Source organism: Chelmon rostratus, chromosome 13, assembly GCF_017976325.1.
Source record: "Chelmon rostratus isolate fCheRos1 chromosome 13, fCheRos1.pri, whole genome shotgun sequence".
In the NCBI taxonomy this organism is placed as follows: domain Eukaryota; kingdom Metazoa; phylum Chordata; class Actinopteri; order Chaetodontiformes; family Chaetodontidae; genus Chelmon; species Chelmon rostratus.
This window is the reverse complement of record NC_055670.1, coordinates 3,274,299-3,294,078: the sequence shown is the minus strand read 5'-3', so window position 1 is coordinate 3,294,078 and position 19,780 is coordinate 3,274,299. Positions and strand designations below refer to the sequence as shown.

Below are 19,780 nucleotides of genomic sequence, written 5' to 3'. Positions count from 1 at the left end.
CAGAGAATGATTTAATTGAAGAGACCATGCAGTCTATCAAAGCACCTGGACGTGTCAGGGTAAGAGGGAGGATGTATGATCCCGAGTGTCAAGATGTGTTACCAAGTGGCTGAGTATTGCCATGGAGGCCGCATTGTCAACAGCCCAGTCACCTCCTCCGCCTGCCCCAGATCCTGCAGTCGTCGTCAACTAGGAAAACCTCCAACCAGCCTTTGACAGTTTTAAGCAATTGGGGGGTCGTGGGAAGCGAATGTGTGAAGGTTTGTTTTAAAATAAATAACTGTATAGTCTATTTTAGGTGAACAGTGGAGGTAAAGTAAATGAAAAAAAAAGCCTTAGATTTGGCTTTTTATTTGTGATTGGTTAGTGGAGGTGTCAGTCAGTTTCACCTGTTTTTGTTGGTGACAGGTGAAGAAGAGAGCAGTAAGGGGCGGGGGGTGAGAAAGAAATACGAAGGATGCTGCAGAGAAAATAATGGAGAAAGACGGGGAAAACAAAGTACAAGAACTGAGTGAAAGATGGAGCGAGAAGAAATGTTCAGTAATGCTGGGTTTGATAACCTGGTAACTGTTAAGTAAAGTAGCCTAGCCTGTAGACAAGTGCACCTTTTAGCTTAATCACAGTGGATTAAGTTTGGCGCGAATTGTGTCTGTGCTAACTGCCATGCTAAAGTCAGTGAGTCGCTAGCTAAGAAGACTCCGTTGCTGACTGAAAAGGACAGTGTTTGCTTCGTGTACAAAGACTCATGGGTTCGCTGTGTGTACAAGGACTCTCGTTTGCTTCGCAAAGAGGATTTCCATGTGTTTCCTGTGGTGAAGACTGCTGCTGTTTCTTGATGAAGATTGCTGTCTCCATTGCTGTGGTTTCATCTCCCAAACTATGACTGTTGCTTTGTGTTTATTCCGGACTGCTGCTGTTCTGTCTCCAAGAAGGAAGTGTGAGTTACTGTTCATTACCGTTGTCCATGAAGGATAAGGATTGTGCCGGACGCATCGCACCCGAGCAACACACAGACCTGCAACTTTTTTTTGCTTTGTAAGCGTGCATGAGAGTGTGTGTGTGTGTGTGCGTGTGTGTGTGTGTGGGCCCACAGTTGTGTTTCAAGTCTGCTTAGTTCAGTGTTTTATTTAATTACAGAAAATTGGTGCATCTATAGTACAACTTAACTGGTAGTTAAGGCTCACTGCCATCAAATCTTTGTAACATCTTTAACAGAGGTGGTGTGTCCCAACATTTTAAAATAAACATTTGGATATGTACACAAGGAGTTTTTTTGCAATCATCTGACTCATTCCCTGAGTCTGAATTCTCAAAACAGACTGAGACACTATAGAAACTTAAGAATAACAAGTAACCAAAATCATCCATCTGTGACTGACTGTAACTTAACTTTGCAGAGGCTAGTTGCAAATATATGAGTTTAACACTCAAATCAATATGCTTCAGGATCCCTATTTTAAGGATCTGCCGGCAGTACACCCACCTACTGCAAAAGAGCATTTTTCAAGCTCTGAAGTTTTGGCCTCAGGTTGCCTACACCCAGGTTGAGCATCACCCTCTGAAAGAAGTCAAAGGTGTTCCTTAGTCTTTTTGGATAATCCAAATTAAGAGCGTATATTAGTCCAAATGTAACACAAAAAGCTTGTGCCCTTGCCCCAATGTCATTCATGACGATATTACCTTCCAGTATGATAGCAATGCTGGAGGGCTCAAGGTGCAGGGCATGTGTACCTGGCTGCTGTCCGTCTTCAGGTATAACAGTCAATACCCCAACAGGAACTTGTGTGACATCTGCGATGTTATCAGCATCCTGCAGATATAAAGGAAGGTTAAAAACTAATTTGAAAATTTTGGCTTTATAGTGCAAAACCTTCAAGGGGTTCGGTCTGAGTCGCTGCAGTTTAGCAGTTTATACTCACTACACTTTACCAGTGTGTGTTTATGTGTCTGTTTGTTTACAGTTACGTGTGTTGCATGAAAATAAACCCCCCATAACACCTGAAACGACAGTGTTTGATTTCTGTGTGTTACATATGCAATACTTACAAAACAGACTTTGAAAAAATCACTTCCATCATCCCCGAGGAAAACTGGAAGACATCGCAGGAGAGCCATCGTCATGGCTTCAACATCATAGGTCTACAATAGTGAAAAACAGTGAAATAAGGAAAAGCATTTTCTGAAGAAACTGCATCATATTTTTCCAACTTAAGTTATTTAAAGGAATAGTCTGACATGTTAGGAAATGTATTTGCTTGTCTTGCTGAGCTAGATTATAAGGTCAATATCACTTTCATGTCATATGGTTAGCAGGGTATTTGTGTGTGTGTGTAACATAGAACATTGTCAGAAAGGAACAACTTGCATGATTTCCTGCACTTACATAAAATGAGAAGGAATGCTTACCTTTGTTTCAACTTGGGAAAGGATCTCCTTAAGTGTCCTTCCAATTATTCCAGTTTTAGATTTGAAGATCTCAAGGAAACGTGGGGTATGGCGGTCCAAGGACTCAAAGAAGTCCCACTCAAGATTACTTGCCACTCTTTTGAATTCTGCAAAGACCTTCAAGGACAAAACAGAACACAAACAAAACATTTTGTACCAAGTTAAGAGTTGACCACAATATTATCGTATACAAACTATGAATGGGACAGACAGTTTTGCGTCATGTAGAACCTATTCCCCCTGGCATGAAACATTCTGTATTTATTTAGCATACTTGCTTGCTTACCTGTTGTTTTCTGAAAAGAGCTGGCCATCGTTCCAACATCCGTTTCAAAGGGAGCTGCTCTTCCACAATTTCTTTGCGTCTTAATGAGAAGGTCTGGTTCATCAGCTGATTCAGATGAACTGCATTTGGGAACCTTTTCTTCATTTCATTTTCAAGCAGCTATCTAGAGCATTCAAGTGTTGATGCATCTTGACCCTGTGGAAAATCTGGCAGGAAGTTTGTCTCACTTCGTCTGGGTCTCTTCAGGCTTTTTCCAGGTGGCTCCCCCTCTGGATTCTGCTGTGTTCTGTTATTGCTGTTGACTGACAAATCTGCAATTCCACATCTGCGAAGTTTGGAACGGAGATTACCCATTTTGAATTTCAAACTATTCTTCCATCCATAGCAACCCGTGGTTGACCCTGGCTCAGCAAGGCATGGGTGCTTAGCAGTCAGTGCTGCAGCAACAGTGGTGAAGTGTTCATCTTGAGGGAACATTTGAGGAACATTTCTGAAGTTGTGGGCTCCACGAATTACTTATTTAAAGAATTTGTGTTTTCCCTCATAGTCCACACATCTACAAGTGGTCCAAATACTTGAATTAGATGGGGGTAATGCTCTAAGTAATGATGTTTTGGACGGAGTTTGTAGTGAGGGAATGCTTCTTGAAGTAATGTTCTATGCTCTGACAACTTGAAATCCAGATAGTGGAGTGACTCCTCAGTAAACCTTGTACACATCGCCAACTCAACCACGTCTTTCAAGCACAGTAAAACCTCCCATGCTTTGTCTCCTTCAGGGATATAATGGCCAGTCAACAGGGGAAGGAGTCTGATCAGGCTCCAGTTTTCAAGACCTCAAATGGTCCCTTTAGCATGGAATGTTTTAGAAATTATCTGAGGCTGGTTTGTTTTGTCTGAATGTGTGTCAGGAAATTCCTTTATGGCACGATTCATCATCTCAAGTGTGAAGAACTTTTTCATGAACTCCTGAATGCAAAGACACAACTCAGAAGGAACAATGCCTTCAAGCAAATCATGGAGGATATCAGGGGGGAAGCCATCAACAACATGAAAGTGTTCCAAATGAACACTTAAAGGACAGCTCCCTTTGACACCATATTGCTTTACCATCTGGGCATCCTGCTAGACTTCCCGCACATGCCGGTCATGGTCTTGTTTTGTTCTCAAGCAGAAGTGACCGGACCTCTGACACTGACCAAATTTTTCTACATATACACCATGCTTCTCAAGAAGCACTCGATCCTAAAGGAGTGGATGAAGGACTTCAGAGTACCCACATGCTTTGACAGTGTTTGTCTTACAAAGAAGAGCTAACTGTACTGAGCTAAGAGAAGAACGGAGTTTGGGTGCAAGATTTACTAGAACCCAATATACTGCACATATTTTGTGTTTATTTTAGAGGTCCCCAGAGGGTTTGCAACCTCAAAGTCGTCAATGTTTACATTGCCAAGGCAATCTGAAAATTTTCCTCCACTAGTAAGGGATTTTCTTTGAAACGTGAACCATCCCTGAAGGTACTGTATCCTTGCACATCACCATTGCTAACCGTGAGAGCTTTGTGCAAGATTTCATCTTTGTTTAACAAAGTCTGAAGCATTTTAAGCACAGGTATGTAGACAACTGACTGCTTGTGTTCACCTGTAATAAACTCAACAGGTTCCACAATTTTAAACTCTTTTACCATTTAAGAGGCTCTTTTGCAGGAGGTGGATAGGGAACCTCCTTTTTGAGTGTGTTTCAGAATGACATCACTCACGATTTCTCTTGCAATAGACATGTCTGCATCAGGATAGTGGTTCAAGAGTACTCTCTCAACCCTTGGCCTACTATGCCGCGCGGGGGAAGGAGGGGGGTGAGGAGCCAAAGAAGGCGTTGAATTGAGGGTAAGGGTGAATGTCCCAGAAGGAGGTGGGGGTCGGAGCATCTTGTCTGCAGAAACATCCAGGAGAGTGGAGAGATAAGCGTCCTTGAGAAAGCCGTTTATGTCTGGGAGCCAATGGAGATAACAATTGTTTTGGGACGGGCCGACCTGGAATTTTTCTGTCTGCCCTTGAGTCTCTCTGGTCTCACGGTGGCTTGCTCCAAAATGTCCGAATTAGTGACCAGATTCAGCCGAGCCGAGCCGACAGCTTCTCCAAGTTCTTATCTGACCGGCGAAGGAGCTCAGGAATCGCATCCAGTTTGCGATTGAGCTCACAAATCGCTGGCAGCCCTGCACATTCCCTCGATCAAGGCAAGCAGCTTGCCAATTTCCGCCAGCGTCTTCCTTATTATGCAGTAGATCAGGTATCCGCCAAAGCCAAACAGCAGAAAGCCTAAGATCATAAATCCAATTGTGTATGCATCTTCAACATCCTCAACGGAAAGAACGACAGACACACGATCCTCCACTTCTCCCAGGAGTCCAGCGTGTAGCCGGCTGCGAACCTTCCGCCAGGGCAGGCGGGTTCTCCTTTACCCAACTTCATTGTGGAGAAAATATGGTCAATTGCATTGAGAGACCAGCTGACCAGATCCATCATTTTTTGGATTTGGAGGAGAATGCAGAGAGAGGCTCCAAGATAGTTAGACAGAGACAGCACAGGACAAAGAGCAGTAGCAGGGTAGATAAGGGCAGGGAGGGAGCGAAAGAAAAAGCGTCCGCCTTCTTCGAGAGCCAGGGAAGAACCGAAAGTGAGTCAATGTATCAAAATGTATCGATCGATGAATCCATTGATCGTAAGCAGCGTTTGTGACCATTCCTCGTCTGTGTACCTGGATCCCTCCTCAACAGGAACAGTCCGACACCCAGCAACAGATCTTAAGTATTCTATGCTCCAGGGGTGTTCGTTGAGGGCGGGCCAGTGGTCAATGATGCCTTCTATCACTGGTTTGAGGGGGAGCAGGTAGTTTGTGTTGAAGCTCTCCAGTGAAGGACACTTCATCCTGGGAACTGGCAACTCTTCTTTGATCACAGGAACATGTGGGCAGCTGATCTTTATTCTCTTGACCTCAGCATGTTCACATTCATCTTCCTCTTTAGTGGATTTCCTGACTTCACTCTGCAGAATGCCAACAATAACCTGCAGGATGTTATCCAAGACGGCTGCACCCATTAGTAAACCCATGTCACAAGTCCTTACAGCCTGCAGGACCTCGTCACTTTGAACAGGCAGCCATAAGAATAAACACGTCACCATTCTTTGCCCACGTGGCTGTGTGTGTCCGTAAAGGTGAAAAAAAATCTTTTTCTACACATGGCTCATTGAAGTCACAAAGCTGACATCGGAACACATTTTTTGTGGCATCACAATGATCATCAATCTGGGAGTGTGCTCTTGATAGATGTACCTTAACAGCATGAAAGGACTTGAATGTGCAGGGGAACTCTTTATGAAGACATGGTAATGGTGATGTTCTTGTGTAACCGCCATGTTTCAGTCTATAATGTTTAAGTAACTGCCCTCTCTTTTCACATGTGAAGTTGCAAAACTTACATGTCCTCTGCATCAGGGTTGGTTGTCTGTAGTCAAGCTGTAAAAAAAAAAAAAAAAAAAAAAAAAAATAATAATAATAATAATAATAATAATAAGGTCACAAAAAGGGCATCAAAAATGGATCAAATACTTTAAGTGAAGACATTTGAGGTCAATAAATTTTGGCAGAGCAAGTAGGGCATCTCTTTTTGCCATTTTTGCTCATTCTAAGATCCAGAATGCTAGACAGTTATACAGTTCTGAGCAATAAGTCAGGTTGTTGCTTATTTGGTTCTGGCTGTGGTCATTCTGCCCTGCATGCTCTGCCCAAATTTATTTACCAAATTTGTAAATGCTACTTTGAAGCAGAATAACAAAATGAAAGAGTTATAGTTAGGGTAATCAATTATGATTTGCAGCATCATCATGTTTAAGCTTCATTAGAATTTAATTGTACATTACAATTTATATATTAGCACAAGCCATGTCACATTGACTCACTTTCGCTGCTTTTCTCTCACTCTTCTCACTCCTTTACATTTCTCTTCCGACACTGTTGCTGTCACAAGTGTACCAGCTGTTTTCAACGCCACTATTCAGTGAAGATAATTGGCTGACTTTCTTGTCAGATAAGAGTTGCCCGTCGAACTGTAGTTTCCACAGTTGCGGTGCATCACAGGTCAGCGGTACCGCGACGCTTAGTCTCTTGGTCCTTCGCCGTTCCTGATCGGCCCTGGACTGCAAAAACCCTGCGGGTGAAGCAGACACGTGTGTATGAGAGGAGAGGAGAGAGTGCGTGTGTGAGAGGAGAGAAGAGACTGGGCTGGAGCATAAACCAGCCGCTCCGCTTTCACCCGCCAGGTGTTTGCAGTTTGGGCCGGTCTAGAAGAGATCGGTCGGTCAGCCAACCTGCCTGGTCCTCAGGTCTCGAGAAACACAGTGCAATGCTTCTGCCGCCAAATGACCATAATCTCTTTTATTTTGTAATTTTGCTTTAAATTCACATTTGCATCATGATCACATCATTTATGTGCCATAAATTATCATGTGAATGACATGATAATGGTGGTTTTAGTTAGCTGCCTTGGCTAATGTTCGCTAACAATAGCATTAGCCTAGTTATCGCCACAGATGTTTGGAATACCTTTGTTCAGAAAAAAATGTCCTGCCAAAAATTTAATTGAAAGTAATGAAATTATAGCTGATAATTGAAAGACTTTGAACAACCTACCAGGAGACCCAGAAAATGTTGTTTTCCTTCTCACGTTTTTTGTCCACGCAGTTTCTGGAAACTTCTCTTGTACTGCTCCAGGAACAGAATGTTGCGAGTCCAGTTTACTCAAATGAACTTTAAACCTCCTTAACGAAAACTGAGTACAGACTTACATTCCATGAGTTAAATCAACAGGATAGGGACAGATAAGCAAAGTACACTATTATGATTTAAGTAAACACAGCTATTACCTTTTAGACTGTATAAAGTGCTGGGGTGCTACATAAGGATGTATATTTTACTGTGCCTGACTACCAGAGTATGATGTACTTGTCTTTGGCCTTCAGAATAGGTGGAATTTGCATATGGGAGGGAGGAAGAACAGAGATAAAACAGATGACAGAGTTACAATCAGGAAGCTGCCAAAACTCAGCAGCTTCTCCCCTCTCTCTCTCTGATCATGAAAGCCCTTGAAGAGGCTGAACTCTGCTTTCCCCACATCAACACCTCCTGCAAGAAGATGACGCGCTCTCACGTCGAGGCCATGCTCATTTACAGTCTGCTGGCCTGCATCACTCTGCTGACTGTGGTTCTTAACCTGCTGGTTATTATCTCGATCTACCGCTTCAGGTAGGTATAAACCTTTCATTATGACCTACAGAATGCTTTTTAGTTACAGTTGGATGCATGAAGAAATGGCTTTGAACTTGGCAGAATAATGTCACATTTAGGACTCTGAGCAAAGGTGTTGTAAAAGATTTTCGTAAACTTTCATATCTGCAATACTGTGCTGTATTTATGTATTAACAAGCATACTCCCAGCATCATAACTTCTTATAACACGTATTTCTATACCTACTGCACATAACAGTGTGCTCAGTGTTAATATTTTCCCTTTTCAGGCAGCTCCACACCACCACCAATCTACTCATCCTCTCTCTGGCTGTCACAGACTTTCTTGTGGGTTTCCTGCAGATGCCAGTTGAAATCCTTCTCTTCCGAGGTTGTTGGATCCTGGGTGACTTTATATGTGCTGTAAATTACTTTTTGGGTTCCCTTGTTGTCAATGTTTCAGTAGGAAACATGATGCTCATATCAGTTGACCGCTATGTGGCTATTTGTGACCCCATGTTTTATTCCACCAAAGTCACTCTGAAAAGAGTTAAAGTCTGGATTTGTCTGTGTTGGATGTTTTCTGCTTTCCACAGCAGCTGGTTACTGAGGGATTTCTTGAAACAACCAGGCAGGTATAATTCCTGTTACGGAGAGTGTGTAGTTGTCATCAATTATGTTGACGGAGTTTTTGACTTAGTTGTGGCATTTTCTGGCCCCATTATTGTCATTGTAGTTCTATATATAAGAGTATTTGTGGTGGCTGTGTCTCAGGCTCGTGCCATGTACTCTCAAAATGCACCTGTCACATTTCAGTGTTCAAAGACAGTACCTGCTAAGAAATCTGAGTTAAAAGCAGCTAGGAATCTTGGTGTTGTTGTACTTGTGTTTCTTCTATGCTCATGTCCATATTATTGTTTCACTGTTGCAGCTGAGAACAACTTGGTAGGGGCGTCATCTGCAATCAGTGAGATTTGGTTGTTGTATTTAAACTCCTGTTTAAACCCTGTGATCTATGCCTTCGTCTACCCCTGGTTCAGAAAATCGATTAAACACATTTTCTCACTTCAGACGCTGAAGCCTGGCTCACATGAAGCCAACATACTACAGAGAATGACTGTGTTGGAGTGACCAAAACCATTCTTTCTCAGTGAAGGAACACTTTTTTCCTGCACTTGTCAATAAACTTTCCTTTTTCTTTCCACCATCATCTGATTTTAGAATTTGGATATGTTACCTGTGATAATACCACATGCATTGTAGCTGATGTAGCTGACAGTTCAGACTACTCACACCTTTGTTGTATTCTGTGGGAGATTAACTCTTTGTAGACTCTTTTAAGATTCTCTCTACCACAGTTGTAAGATTGTTAGGTGAGGGTCACTTTAGGCCAATTGACAGATAACATCTCTAAAAACAACAGGGGTATTTGGTTAATACTGGACAGATACTTCATTCATTCTCTGATACTTCAAAGGTCAATCTTGTCATTTGCATTTTATGAGTCTAGTAACTTGTCCTCCTTTGTTCTTTCACTATATAAGGTGAATGCTCTGAAAGTTATACAATGACTTGCTTTTGTTGTATGTTCTATTTTTAAAAAGCACAGAAATGTTAATTATTTTCTTATTTTGATCTTTTTTTCTTTTTCACAGTAATCAAATAAAATCAACAAGATCATCAAAAAAGCACTGGGCTGTTAATCAATTATCAATAACAGTGGTAGTATAAATAAAATCTGCCAATCCCTGATCTTAACACATTACAGAATTATTGTATTAATTATCAAATGTTTATAGGGTGTAAATGTGAAAATGCATTTGGATAAGTTATAGTAGTTGTGCCAGGATTGATCTGTCTACAGCAGGGGTGTGGCTCTTTCATCCCTCTGATGTGGCTCCTGAAAAAAAATTAATGAGCATTCAATTAAAATGTATTTTATTTTAGTTTGTTTGTTTTGAAACAAACATTGTGCACACTTCACAGATGACAGTTTATGATCCTCTGTGAAGATGCGGGTGACAGCGCACAGTCCTGATGTGCAGACACTGTGTGCTGAGGTTCAGGAGCAGAAATCACATTAACCACGCAACACATTATAGCTTGTTTATACATAGTATAAAGGCAAACAGACCTTGGAAACAGGTCCAAAAGGCTCTTTGAGTCGGTAAGGTTGCCGACCCCTGATCTACAGTATACAATGTCATTAAAAGATTGTGAGAATCTGAAGAAATCTCTTTACACAAGGGACAAGGCCGAAAACCAATATTGAATGGTCATGATCTTTGGCACTGCAGACATGATTCTGTAGTGGACATCACTGCATGGGCTCAGGAGCACTTTACGTTCTCCAAAGAGCAATAATACATGAATAGGGGGTTCCATCATGTTACACTTCATAATTTGACATAATCCACAACCGGTGTAGTTATGTTATCAATCGCAGCAGCAGCCTCCGAGCATGTGTGTATTTAATCATATAGACGATAGCACTCTGTTATTCATCACACTTCACGTGTTGGAAACTTTGATGCAAAGATTACAAGCCTTTACATGGCCATTTTATGTTGACGAAACTGTTGCTGATATATAAAACATTGGCCTCCTGCCAATTGAGTTATCTGGGTGAAATAATGTGTTTCATGCCTTGTAGGTTTCCCTTTACTGACAGCTCTGAAACATGTCTCATTGAACAAGGAAAGATGCAGACAGAGTGAGGCTGATCAAGTTCAGGTCAGAAAATGACCATCTCTTCACTGGGAAGAGGCATACAGCCAAGAAGGCCTGGGGGTGGGTTCATTGTTACACAGCTGTTTCCACAACGCTATGTACCTCACAGCACATACCCTTGCACTGTGTGAGCAATGCATCGTCCCACTATCACCACTGTCCACGTACCAACTACATAGGGTGCGCCATAATTATTACCACACGTATTATGTGAAAACACATCTCCACACTATGCTTTGTGAGACTCCCATGAGTAAAATGCCAATGCTAGTAAGAAAGACTGATGTTGAATATTACAGTCCCACAGTGGAATATGTGTATATCAGTCAGAATGATGTTACGGTACTCAGGGTACACCTCTTTTCCAATATTGAACATAAATAACCTGTGGCTGGGGTCATACCAGGGATGCAGTGACTTTTGATATGTGCTCCACAGCGAAATCATAAGGAAGATGGGGATGGAGAGCACACTGACCCCACACAGGTATCTAAAAAATGGGACAATTTCAAGAGGAAATACAAGATGGACATTGTGTGTATTATGGGCTCAGTGCACTTGCATGAGCATTTGTGACAGTAGTTGTTTTAGTCATGGTTTCAGTGTCTACATCTCACTGCTAAAGTCACACAGGGACAGGGACAGACGGGGGGGAGGCCAGGGCAGCCACATGGCCGTGGTTTTACCAAATGCATGGGGCCATTGGGGGATGCCCCAATTGAGCCACCAGTCCTGATGGACTCATGTTATGGGGGAAGCCCACCACCCTGTGTTTGCAATGGCATTGTCCTTCAGGAATATGACGGCAGGGTGAACCTCACTGTTGGCCTGAGACTGGTGTGTGTGAAGCCTAGACTATTGTGCACAATGCATACTGCTTGTTGTACTGGCTTCTGAACAATTATGGACTGAACGCCTGTGTTGTGATTATGGCTGAATGGTGCCTCATACATGACTTTGCAGTTGGCACTGTTACAGGAAACAAGCCTGTGTGAGTGCTTGGACAATGCAGATAAACCACAATCCCAAACAGGTAAAGAACATATCAGACAATACGTACGGCTGATGCAATTAAACACCAGCATGTCACGTACCTGATTGTGCATACACATGCTTTTACACTAAATACCGGCCACAGAGTGTGGTATAGCATTGCACAGGTAACATTGTATTTTTACTTTTTTGCCCTTCTGCATGTACAGTATTATTATGCACATACCATTATGGTTGTCTGTTCAGTTGTGTAGGACACTTATAGGCAGTCGAGCAGTGAAAATGCATTTATTTAGGCTACTGATTGCAGCCACATGCGTAACAGACAAACTCCTCCATTTACAGGCTTATGTTCAATGGACAGTGTAGCACAACTTGTACTGAAAGACAAGTCAGGAATTCCCATAACCAAATCTAAACAAGGGCTTTAAAGGATAACTTTCGTTTTTTACAACCTGGACCTTATTGCTAGCATTAAATACGACCATTTACTCACCCGGACAACTTTGGTGGCATTTGGAGTCGTTTTGAAGAAATTAGCCCCGTACTCGGGGGCCTCTATATGACGCATAATCTGCGGCGAAACTTGTTCATATTCCAATTTTTTTTTCTGATATGCTGGTGCTATTCCCCTCTGAGCCGGCGGTCGGCTAGTTTAGCTGTAGTTTGGCACAGCTATGGTTCGTTATTGCGTATTCGTAGCCGACCGCCGCAGAGTCAGCCGTGTTGTGGCTGGCTGCTCGCAGCGCCCGGTGTTCAAGATTGACATCATCCACGTCAGAGGTAGTTGTCTAGAGACGCTGGATGTTGATAACATGCCACCACGGGCTCAGAGGGGAATAGCACCAGCATTTCATAACAAAATATTGAAATATGAACGAGTTTCGCCGCAGATTTTGCGTTATATAGAGGCTGTGCATGGATGCCCCGAGTACTCGCATTATTCGGATATACGCGCCGCTCCTCTGGGGCTAATTTCTTCAAAACGACTCCAAATGCCACCAAAGTTGTCTGGGTGAGTAAATGGGCATAGTGTTTCATGGCTTGAAAGCTCTGAAATTTGTCTCATTGAACAGGAAGACACAGCGAGGCTGATAAAGTTCAGGTCAGAAAATGACCACCTGTTCACCAGGAAGAAGCGTCCAGCCAAGAATTAAGTAATTCATTCTCATGTGCATTAAAAAAAGTGTTTCATACTTATTTGCCATTGCTGTTTTTTTTCTTCTAATAATATAAATATAAGTGAATGTGCCTTAAAAGAGTATTGAGTGGGGGCTGTTTGTGTCAGTGTGCATATAACGGTAAATGCAGCAGATCCAGCTGTGCCGCGTCATCAGAAACAGACGTCACTTTACATGACGCTTCAGAGGGAAGGACGTCTCAATTCTATTAAAACATATTTCCTCATTTCTTCTCTCCCTGCGTGGACGCAAGACGCAAGTGAGGGAAACATGGATGCAATTTAAGATAATTGGGATGTACCCTCAGACAAAAGGAGGGGAAAAAACAGGAGCACAAAAGGGAAAAAAGGAGGGGAGACTGCAGATCTTTACAGTTTCAATGTTTTTGAAATGGAGTTGTCATATTGAAACAAAGTAATTCGTCCAAATTACATTATCAACAAAATATATACTTGAAAACCATGCTGCGACCTCAACAACAGGGAGAGAAACAATTTGCCATTTTACATGTATATTACATACAGTATCATACAGTACAGCACAGTACACAGTAAAAACCCTGACAAAGGTTCTGTACTAAAACACAGCTCAATAAAGGGTCTGTCAGTTCACATTGCCAAGTTTTTTTTTCTTTTGTCCTTTATTCTTTGAGTAATAAGTAGGCCGATGGTCGTACAGACATCATACAAACATATATGCAGACATCTCTATACTATGTTGGCATCACAGGAGCCAGGCTGCAGTATCTGAAATGTAACAATGACTTTCATAGATCTCCTAAACCAGGGGTAGAAAAAAGTATAAACCACTGGATTTAGACAGGAGTTACAATAAAGTAGCCAGACCCCAAAAACTGAAAATGCCACACTAGTTGACATGTCCTGGCCCGTGAGAGACGGATAAAAATAAGGACAGAAGCATATTAGAAACACGATCACAACAACACCAAGAGTTCTGGCTGCCTTTCTCTCAGACTTCTTAGCAGTCACACCGACTGAACCCCATGGTCTAACAGCTGCAAAATGAGACCTCATGGCTCCGGCCTGAGACAATGCCACCATAAATACTCTCATATATAGAACTATAATGACAGCAATAGGGCCAACAAAGGTCAACACAACATCAACGGCTCCTGTTATGAAATTAACCACAACTACACACTCTCCATAGCAGGAGTTATATCTATCTGGATGTTTCAGGAAGTCGATCAGTATCACACCATTATAGAGCACAGAACAGATCCAACACAGAAAAACACAGATTTTAACTCTTTTCCGAGTGACTTTGGTGGAATAACACAAAGGGTCACAAATGGCTACATATCGGTCAACTGATATGAGCACCATGTTTCCTACTGATGCAGATGTGAGAATAAAAGAGGCATAGTAAAACAGTCCACATATGAATGTCCCCAAATACCAGCAGCCCTCTAAGAGGAGGATTTGAATCGGCATCAACAGTAGGCCAACAAAGAAGTCTGAGACAGCCAGCGAGAGGAGGAGGAGGTTGGTGGGGGTGTGGAGCTGTCTGGAGAAAAAAGAATAATCATCACTGAACAGATTATATATATATATGTATATATACATATATAGCGGTTTAATCTAGTCAAACAAAATATGTCCAGATACACTATAATACAGAAGAGTAACTAGGATGTGCTCATCAAAATCCTTGACATGACAACAGACACAGTACAAGCAGTATTGTACATTAATGTATTACTGTGCGTGTCTGTACTAGTGCAGGAGGAGGTCAGAGAGTATGCAGTCAGCTTTGATTCTGATGGCAGAGTTATTATTAATTATGTTGGAAAGACTGCTACGTGTAATACATGTAAACTTATCACAATGGAAAATGTTATATTTTCATAAAATTCCCTACTGTAAGAATATCCCTATTGTCTCAAAGCCTATTCACTTAAATTCAGTGCTTGATGTTAGATGAAAATAATTTTGGCTATGCTTATAAGTTCGTCTTCATGCCTGAAGTGGGAGATAGAGATGATGACCAGTAGGTTGAGAGCCACAGTGAGCAAAGAGATGCAAGACAGCAGGATGTAAAGAAAAATAGACTCAGCATGATGCCGCATCGGCTTCCAGCAGGAGATGTTGGGTAGTTGTGGGAAGCAGAGTTCAGATCCTTGCAGGCTCTCCATACTCAGAGAGAGAAAATGAGACAAGAAGCTGCAGAGCTCTGTCACCTCTCTGTCCAAAATTCTCTGTCACAGAGCCGATTTATCATGCTCCTCCTCTTTTTCCATAACCAAAGAAATTGCTTCGATTCTGTGATGCAATCATCAAATGTATTTACTATGGCTCTAGGCACCAGGTTAAGACAAAAATAATCCTTGTGGGTGAACTTATATGTACATTGTTATGGAGTCATTCGCTATAGTTTGCCACATACCATCGATGGCAATGAACAGTATGCAGCCACTGTGAGAGGCCGAGTCATTCAATTTAATTACTGTCATTCGGCAATTCAGATGCTGAATCTGAATCTAATTACCGTAATTTCCGGACTATAAGCCGCGACTTTTGTCACAAGCTTTCAACCCTGTGGTTTATGCAATGATGCGGCTAATTTATGCATTTTTTCTAACGGCCGCCAGGGGTGCCCGAGCAGTAAAGGTAAGAGTGAGACAGGTGGAATATATGTGTCGAGGAAGACGCAAGTTTAATGTAACTTTGTGCATGAATACAATTAGCATGAACAGACCCTCATCATGGAAAATGCAAGAAATGCATATGACGCAGCTTTCAAGTTAAAAGCAATCGAGCTGGCCGATAAAGAAGGAAACAGAGCTGCTGCACGTAAACTTGGCATAAATGAATCGATGGTGAGACGCTGGAAACGGCAGCGGGGATGTTTTTGTAACCAGCCCTGTTAGTGAGTGCTAACGTGTTGCTGCTGTGTTACTGCCGTGTCTCAGTGATTTTAACCGGTATGTTTTTTTAAACCGGCCCTGTTAGTGCTGTGCTACCATGTTGCTGTTGTGTTATTGCCGCGTCACAGGCACTGTTTGGAAAGGAAAGTTAAGGTATATTATTAAAACTTTGAAAACTCTTTCTGTGTACCGTCTTTCTTTGTAAATATCTCATGTTTCAATGTGGGCACATGCAGCTTATAGACAGGTGCGACTTATGTATGTACAAAATGGTTTTTCCTTTAAAAATGTACTGGGTGAGGCTTATAATCAGGTGCGCTCTATAGTCCGGAAATTACGGTACTTGTGCCAGCTGAGTCCAGTGAACTCAGTAAGTTAATGAAGAATGTAAGGCACCAGGTCTATATAAGTGGCAGATAATGCTTGACCACATGTGGTTTACAAGCCAAATATCCAATGGAGTGAACAGCATGTGCACTTGCTATTTGGCACATGCTCCAGAATGACCAGGAGCATGCAAGACGCAGGAGAACACGACTGAGGCAATGTGCAACCCTGTGGCTACTACTGGCAACTATCGCAAAAACACATTGCTTTAGACCACATATGTCAAACTGATTCCATAAAGGGCCATGTGGCTGCAGGTTTTAGTTCCAACCAAGGAGGAGCACACCAGGCCAACCAATCAACATCAAGGGATCACTTAGTTATCTGATTCCAGCCTGGTGTGCTCCTCCTTGGTTGAAATGAAAACCTGCAGCCACACGGCCCTTTATGGAATCAGTTTGACATGCCTGCTTTAGACAAACACATAGCAAATACAGCAAACACATTGCTGGCTCTAGTTTGTCTCATCACACATCATGGCGTATTGCCCAACGTGACAACTGTGCATGCATACGCTAGCCTAGACACAGTAGGTGGACTATGTCAGCCAGGTCGATAAAAAAAAAAATGTTGTCTGCATCAAACACAATATATGGTCCGGGCAGTTCAGACACATGTTGTTATTCCATGAAGATGAGACGTGTGGAAAATAACACCGATTCCTTTTCCTTTGTAGTGTGAACAAGAGCCAGTACATGTACGCCTAATGTGCCAGTCCTTGCCATGTACTACTAAGGTCGGGCTGACTATAGGCTGAGGCGCCAGTCCATTGAGGCCTTGATGAGGATCCTGCTATCAAGTATATTGTGTGTATGATGGGATCCATCATGTTTCAATAAATTTATTTCATCCATAACCTGTTTCATTGTGTTGTAAATCTCACTTACAGCAGCCTCCAAGCAAGTGTGTAACATATTTGATCATATAGACGACAGCACTCTGTTATTTATTAAACTTCACATGTCGGAAACTTTGATGTTCTCTGTGTTATCTGAGTGACATACTGTGTTTCATGGCTTGTAGCTTTCCCTTTACTGACAGCTCTGAAATCTGTCTCATTGAACAGGGAAAGAAGACACAGTGAGGCTGATAAAGTTCAGGTCAGAAAATGACCACCTGTTCACCAGGAAGAAGCGTCCAGCCAAAAATTAAGTAATTCATTCTCATGTGCATTAAAAAAAGTGTTTCATACTTATTTGCCATTGCTAGTGACTTTCGTCTAATAATGTAAATATAAGTGAATGTGTCTTAACAGAGTATTGAGTCCGGGGGGTGTGGGCTGTTTGTGTCAGTGTGCATATAAGGGCATCAGAAACAGACGTCACTTTACATGACGCTTCAGAGGGAAGGACGTCTCAATTCTATTAAAACATATTTCCTCATTTCTTCTCTCCCTGCATGGACGCAAGACGCAAGTGAGGGAAACATGGATGCAATTTAAGATAATTGGGATGTACCCTCAGACAAAAGGAGGGGAAAAAACAGGAGCACAAAAGGGAAAAAAGGAGGGGAGACTGCAGATCTTTACAGTTTCAATGTTTTTGAAATGGAGTTGTCATATTGAAACAAAGTAATTAGTCCAAATTACATTATCAACAAAATATATACTTGAAAACCATGCTGCGACCTCAACAACAGGGAGAGACAATTTGCCATTTTACATGTATATTACATACAGTATCGTACAGTACAGCACAGTACACAGTAAAAACCCTGACAAAGGTTCTGTACTAAAACACAGCTCAATAAAGGGTCTGTCAGTTCACATTGCCAAGTTTTTTTCATTTTGTCCTTTGTTCTTTGAGTAGTAAGTTGACTGATGGTTATTGTAGTACAGACATCGTATAAGCGTATATGCAGACATCTCTATACTATGTTGGCATCACAGGAGCCAGGCTGCAGTATCTGAAATGTAACAATGACTTTCATAGATCTCCTAAACCAGGGGTAGAAAAAAGTATAAACCACTGGATTTAGACAGGAGTTACAATAAAGTAGCCAGACCCCAAAAACTGAAAATGCCACACTAGTTGACATGTCCTGGCCCGTGAGAGACGGATAAAAATAAGGACAGAAGCATATTAGAAACACGATCACAACAACACCAAGAGTTCTGGCTGCCTTTCTCTCAGACTTCTTAGCAGTCACACCGACTGAACCCCATGGTCTAACAGCTGCAAAATGAGACCTCATGGCTCCGGCCTGAGACAATGCCACCATAAATACTCTCATATATAGAACTATAATGACAGCAATAGGGCCAACAAAGGTCAACACAACATCAACGGCTCCTGTTATGAAATTAACCACAACTACACACTCTCCATAGCAGGAGTTATATCTATCTGGATGTTTCAGGAAGTCGATCAGTATCACACCATTATAGAGCACAGAACAGATCCAACACAGAAAAACACAGATTTTAACTCTTTTCCGAGTGACTTTGGTGGAATAACACAAAGGGTCACAAATGGCTACATATCGGTCAACTGATATGAGCACCATGTTTCCTACTGATGCAGATGTAGGGATAAAAGAGGCATAGTAAAACAGTCCACATATGAATGTCCCCAAATACCAGCAGCCCTCTAAGAGGAGGATTTGAATCGGCATCAACAGTAGGCCAACAAAGAAGTCTGAGACAGCCAGCGAGAGGAGGAGGAGGTTGGTGGGGGTGTGGAGCTGTCTGGAGAAAAAAGAATAATCATCACTGAACAGATTATATATATATATGTATATATACATATATAGCGGTTTAATCTAGTCAAACAAAATATGTCCAGATACACTATAATACAGAAGAGTAACTAGGATGTGCTCATCAAAATCCTTGACATGACAACAGACACAGTACAAGCAGTATTGTACATTAATGTATTACTGTGCGTGTCTGTACTAGTGCAGGAGGAGGTCAGAGAGTATGCAGTCAGCTTTGATTCTGATGGCAGAGTTATTATTAATTATGTTGGAAAGACTGCTACGTGTAATACATGTAAACTTATCACAATGGAAAATGTTATATTTTCATAAAATTCCCTACTGTAAGAATATCCCTATTGTCTCAAAGCCTATTCACTTAAATTCAGTGCTTGATGTTAGATGAAAATAATTTTGGCTATGCTTATAAGTTCGTCTTCATGCCTGAAGTGGGAGATAGAGATGATGACCAGTAGGTTGAGAGCCACAGTGAGCAAAGACATGCAAGACAGCAGGATGTAAAGAAAAATAGACTCAGCATGATGCCGCATCGGCTTCCAGCAGGAGATGTTGGGTAGTTGTGGGAAGCAGAGTTCAGATCCTTGCAGGCTCTCCATACTCAGAGAGAGAAAATGAGACAAGAAGCTGCAGAGCTCTGTCACCTCTCTGTCCAAAATTCTCTGTCACAGAGCCGATTTATCATGCTCCTCCTCTTTTTCCATAACCAAAGAAATTGCTCCGATTCTGTGATGCAATCATCAAATGTATTTACTATGGCTTCATGACATGGCTTGATCCTTGTGGACTGAACTTGTGGACTCTTGAATTTTTATAGTTTCAACAAAAACAAAAGCAACAAAAAATAAAATGTAAAATCTAATTAAATGTGGAG

General features: G+C 41.8%; 3 protein-coding genes across 3 annotated transcripts; 1 reads left to right on the top strand and 2 right to left on the bottom strand.

Annotated features, from left to right (window-relative positions):
- Positions 1-7,861: 7,861 nt before the first annotated feature.
- On the top strand, positions 7,862-9,144 carry LOC121616278 (trace amine-associated receptor 13c-like). The gene is made up of 2 exons (XM_041950998.1): positions 7,862-8,031; positions 8,304-9,144. The coding sequence occupies exons 1-2, from the start codon at positions 7,862-7,864 to the stop codon at positions 9,142-9,144; spliced, it is 1,011 nt and encodes a 336-aa protein (XP_041806932.1).
- Positions 9,145-13,624: 4,480 nt separating this feature from the next.
- LOC121616509 (trace amine-associated receptor 13c-like) lies at positions 13,625-15,072 on the bottom strand. Its single transcript, XM_041951307.1, has 2 exons — positions 14,900-15,072; positions 13,625-14,444 (listed from the first exon to the last, which is right to left on the bottom strand). Exons 1-2 carry the CDS (start codon positions 15,070-15,072, stop codon positions 13,625-13,627), a joined length of 993 nt encoding a protein of 330 aa, XP_041807241.1.
- Positions 15,073-18,057: 2,985 nt separating this feature from the next.
- Positions 18,058-19,505, bottom strand: LOC121616508 (trace amine-associated receptor 13c-like). Its single transcript, XM_041951306.1, has 2 exons — positions 19,333-19,505; positions 18,058-18,877 (listed from the first exon to the last, which is right to left on the bottom strand). The coding sequence occupies exons 1-2, from the start codon at positions 19,503-19,505 to the stop codon at positions 18,058-18,060; spliced, it is 993 nt and encodes a 330-aa protein (XP_041807240.1).
- Between the last annotated feature and the right edge of the window lie 275 nt (positions 19,506-19,780).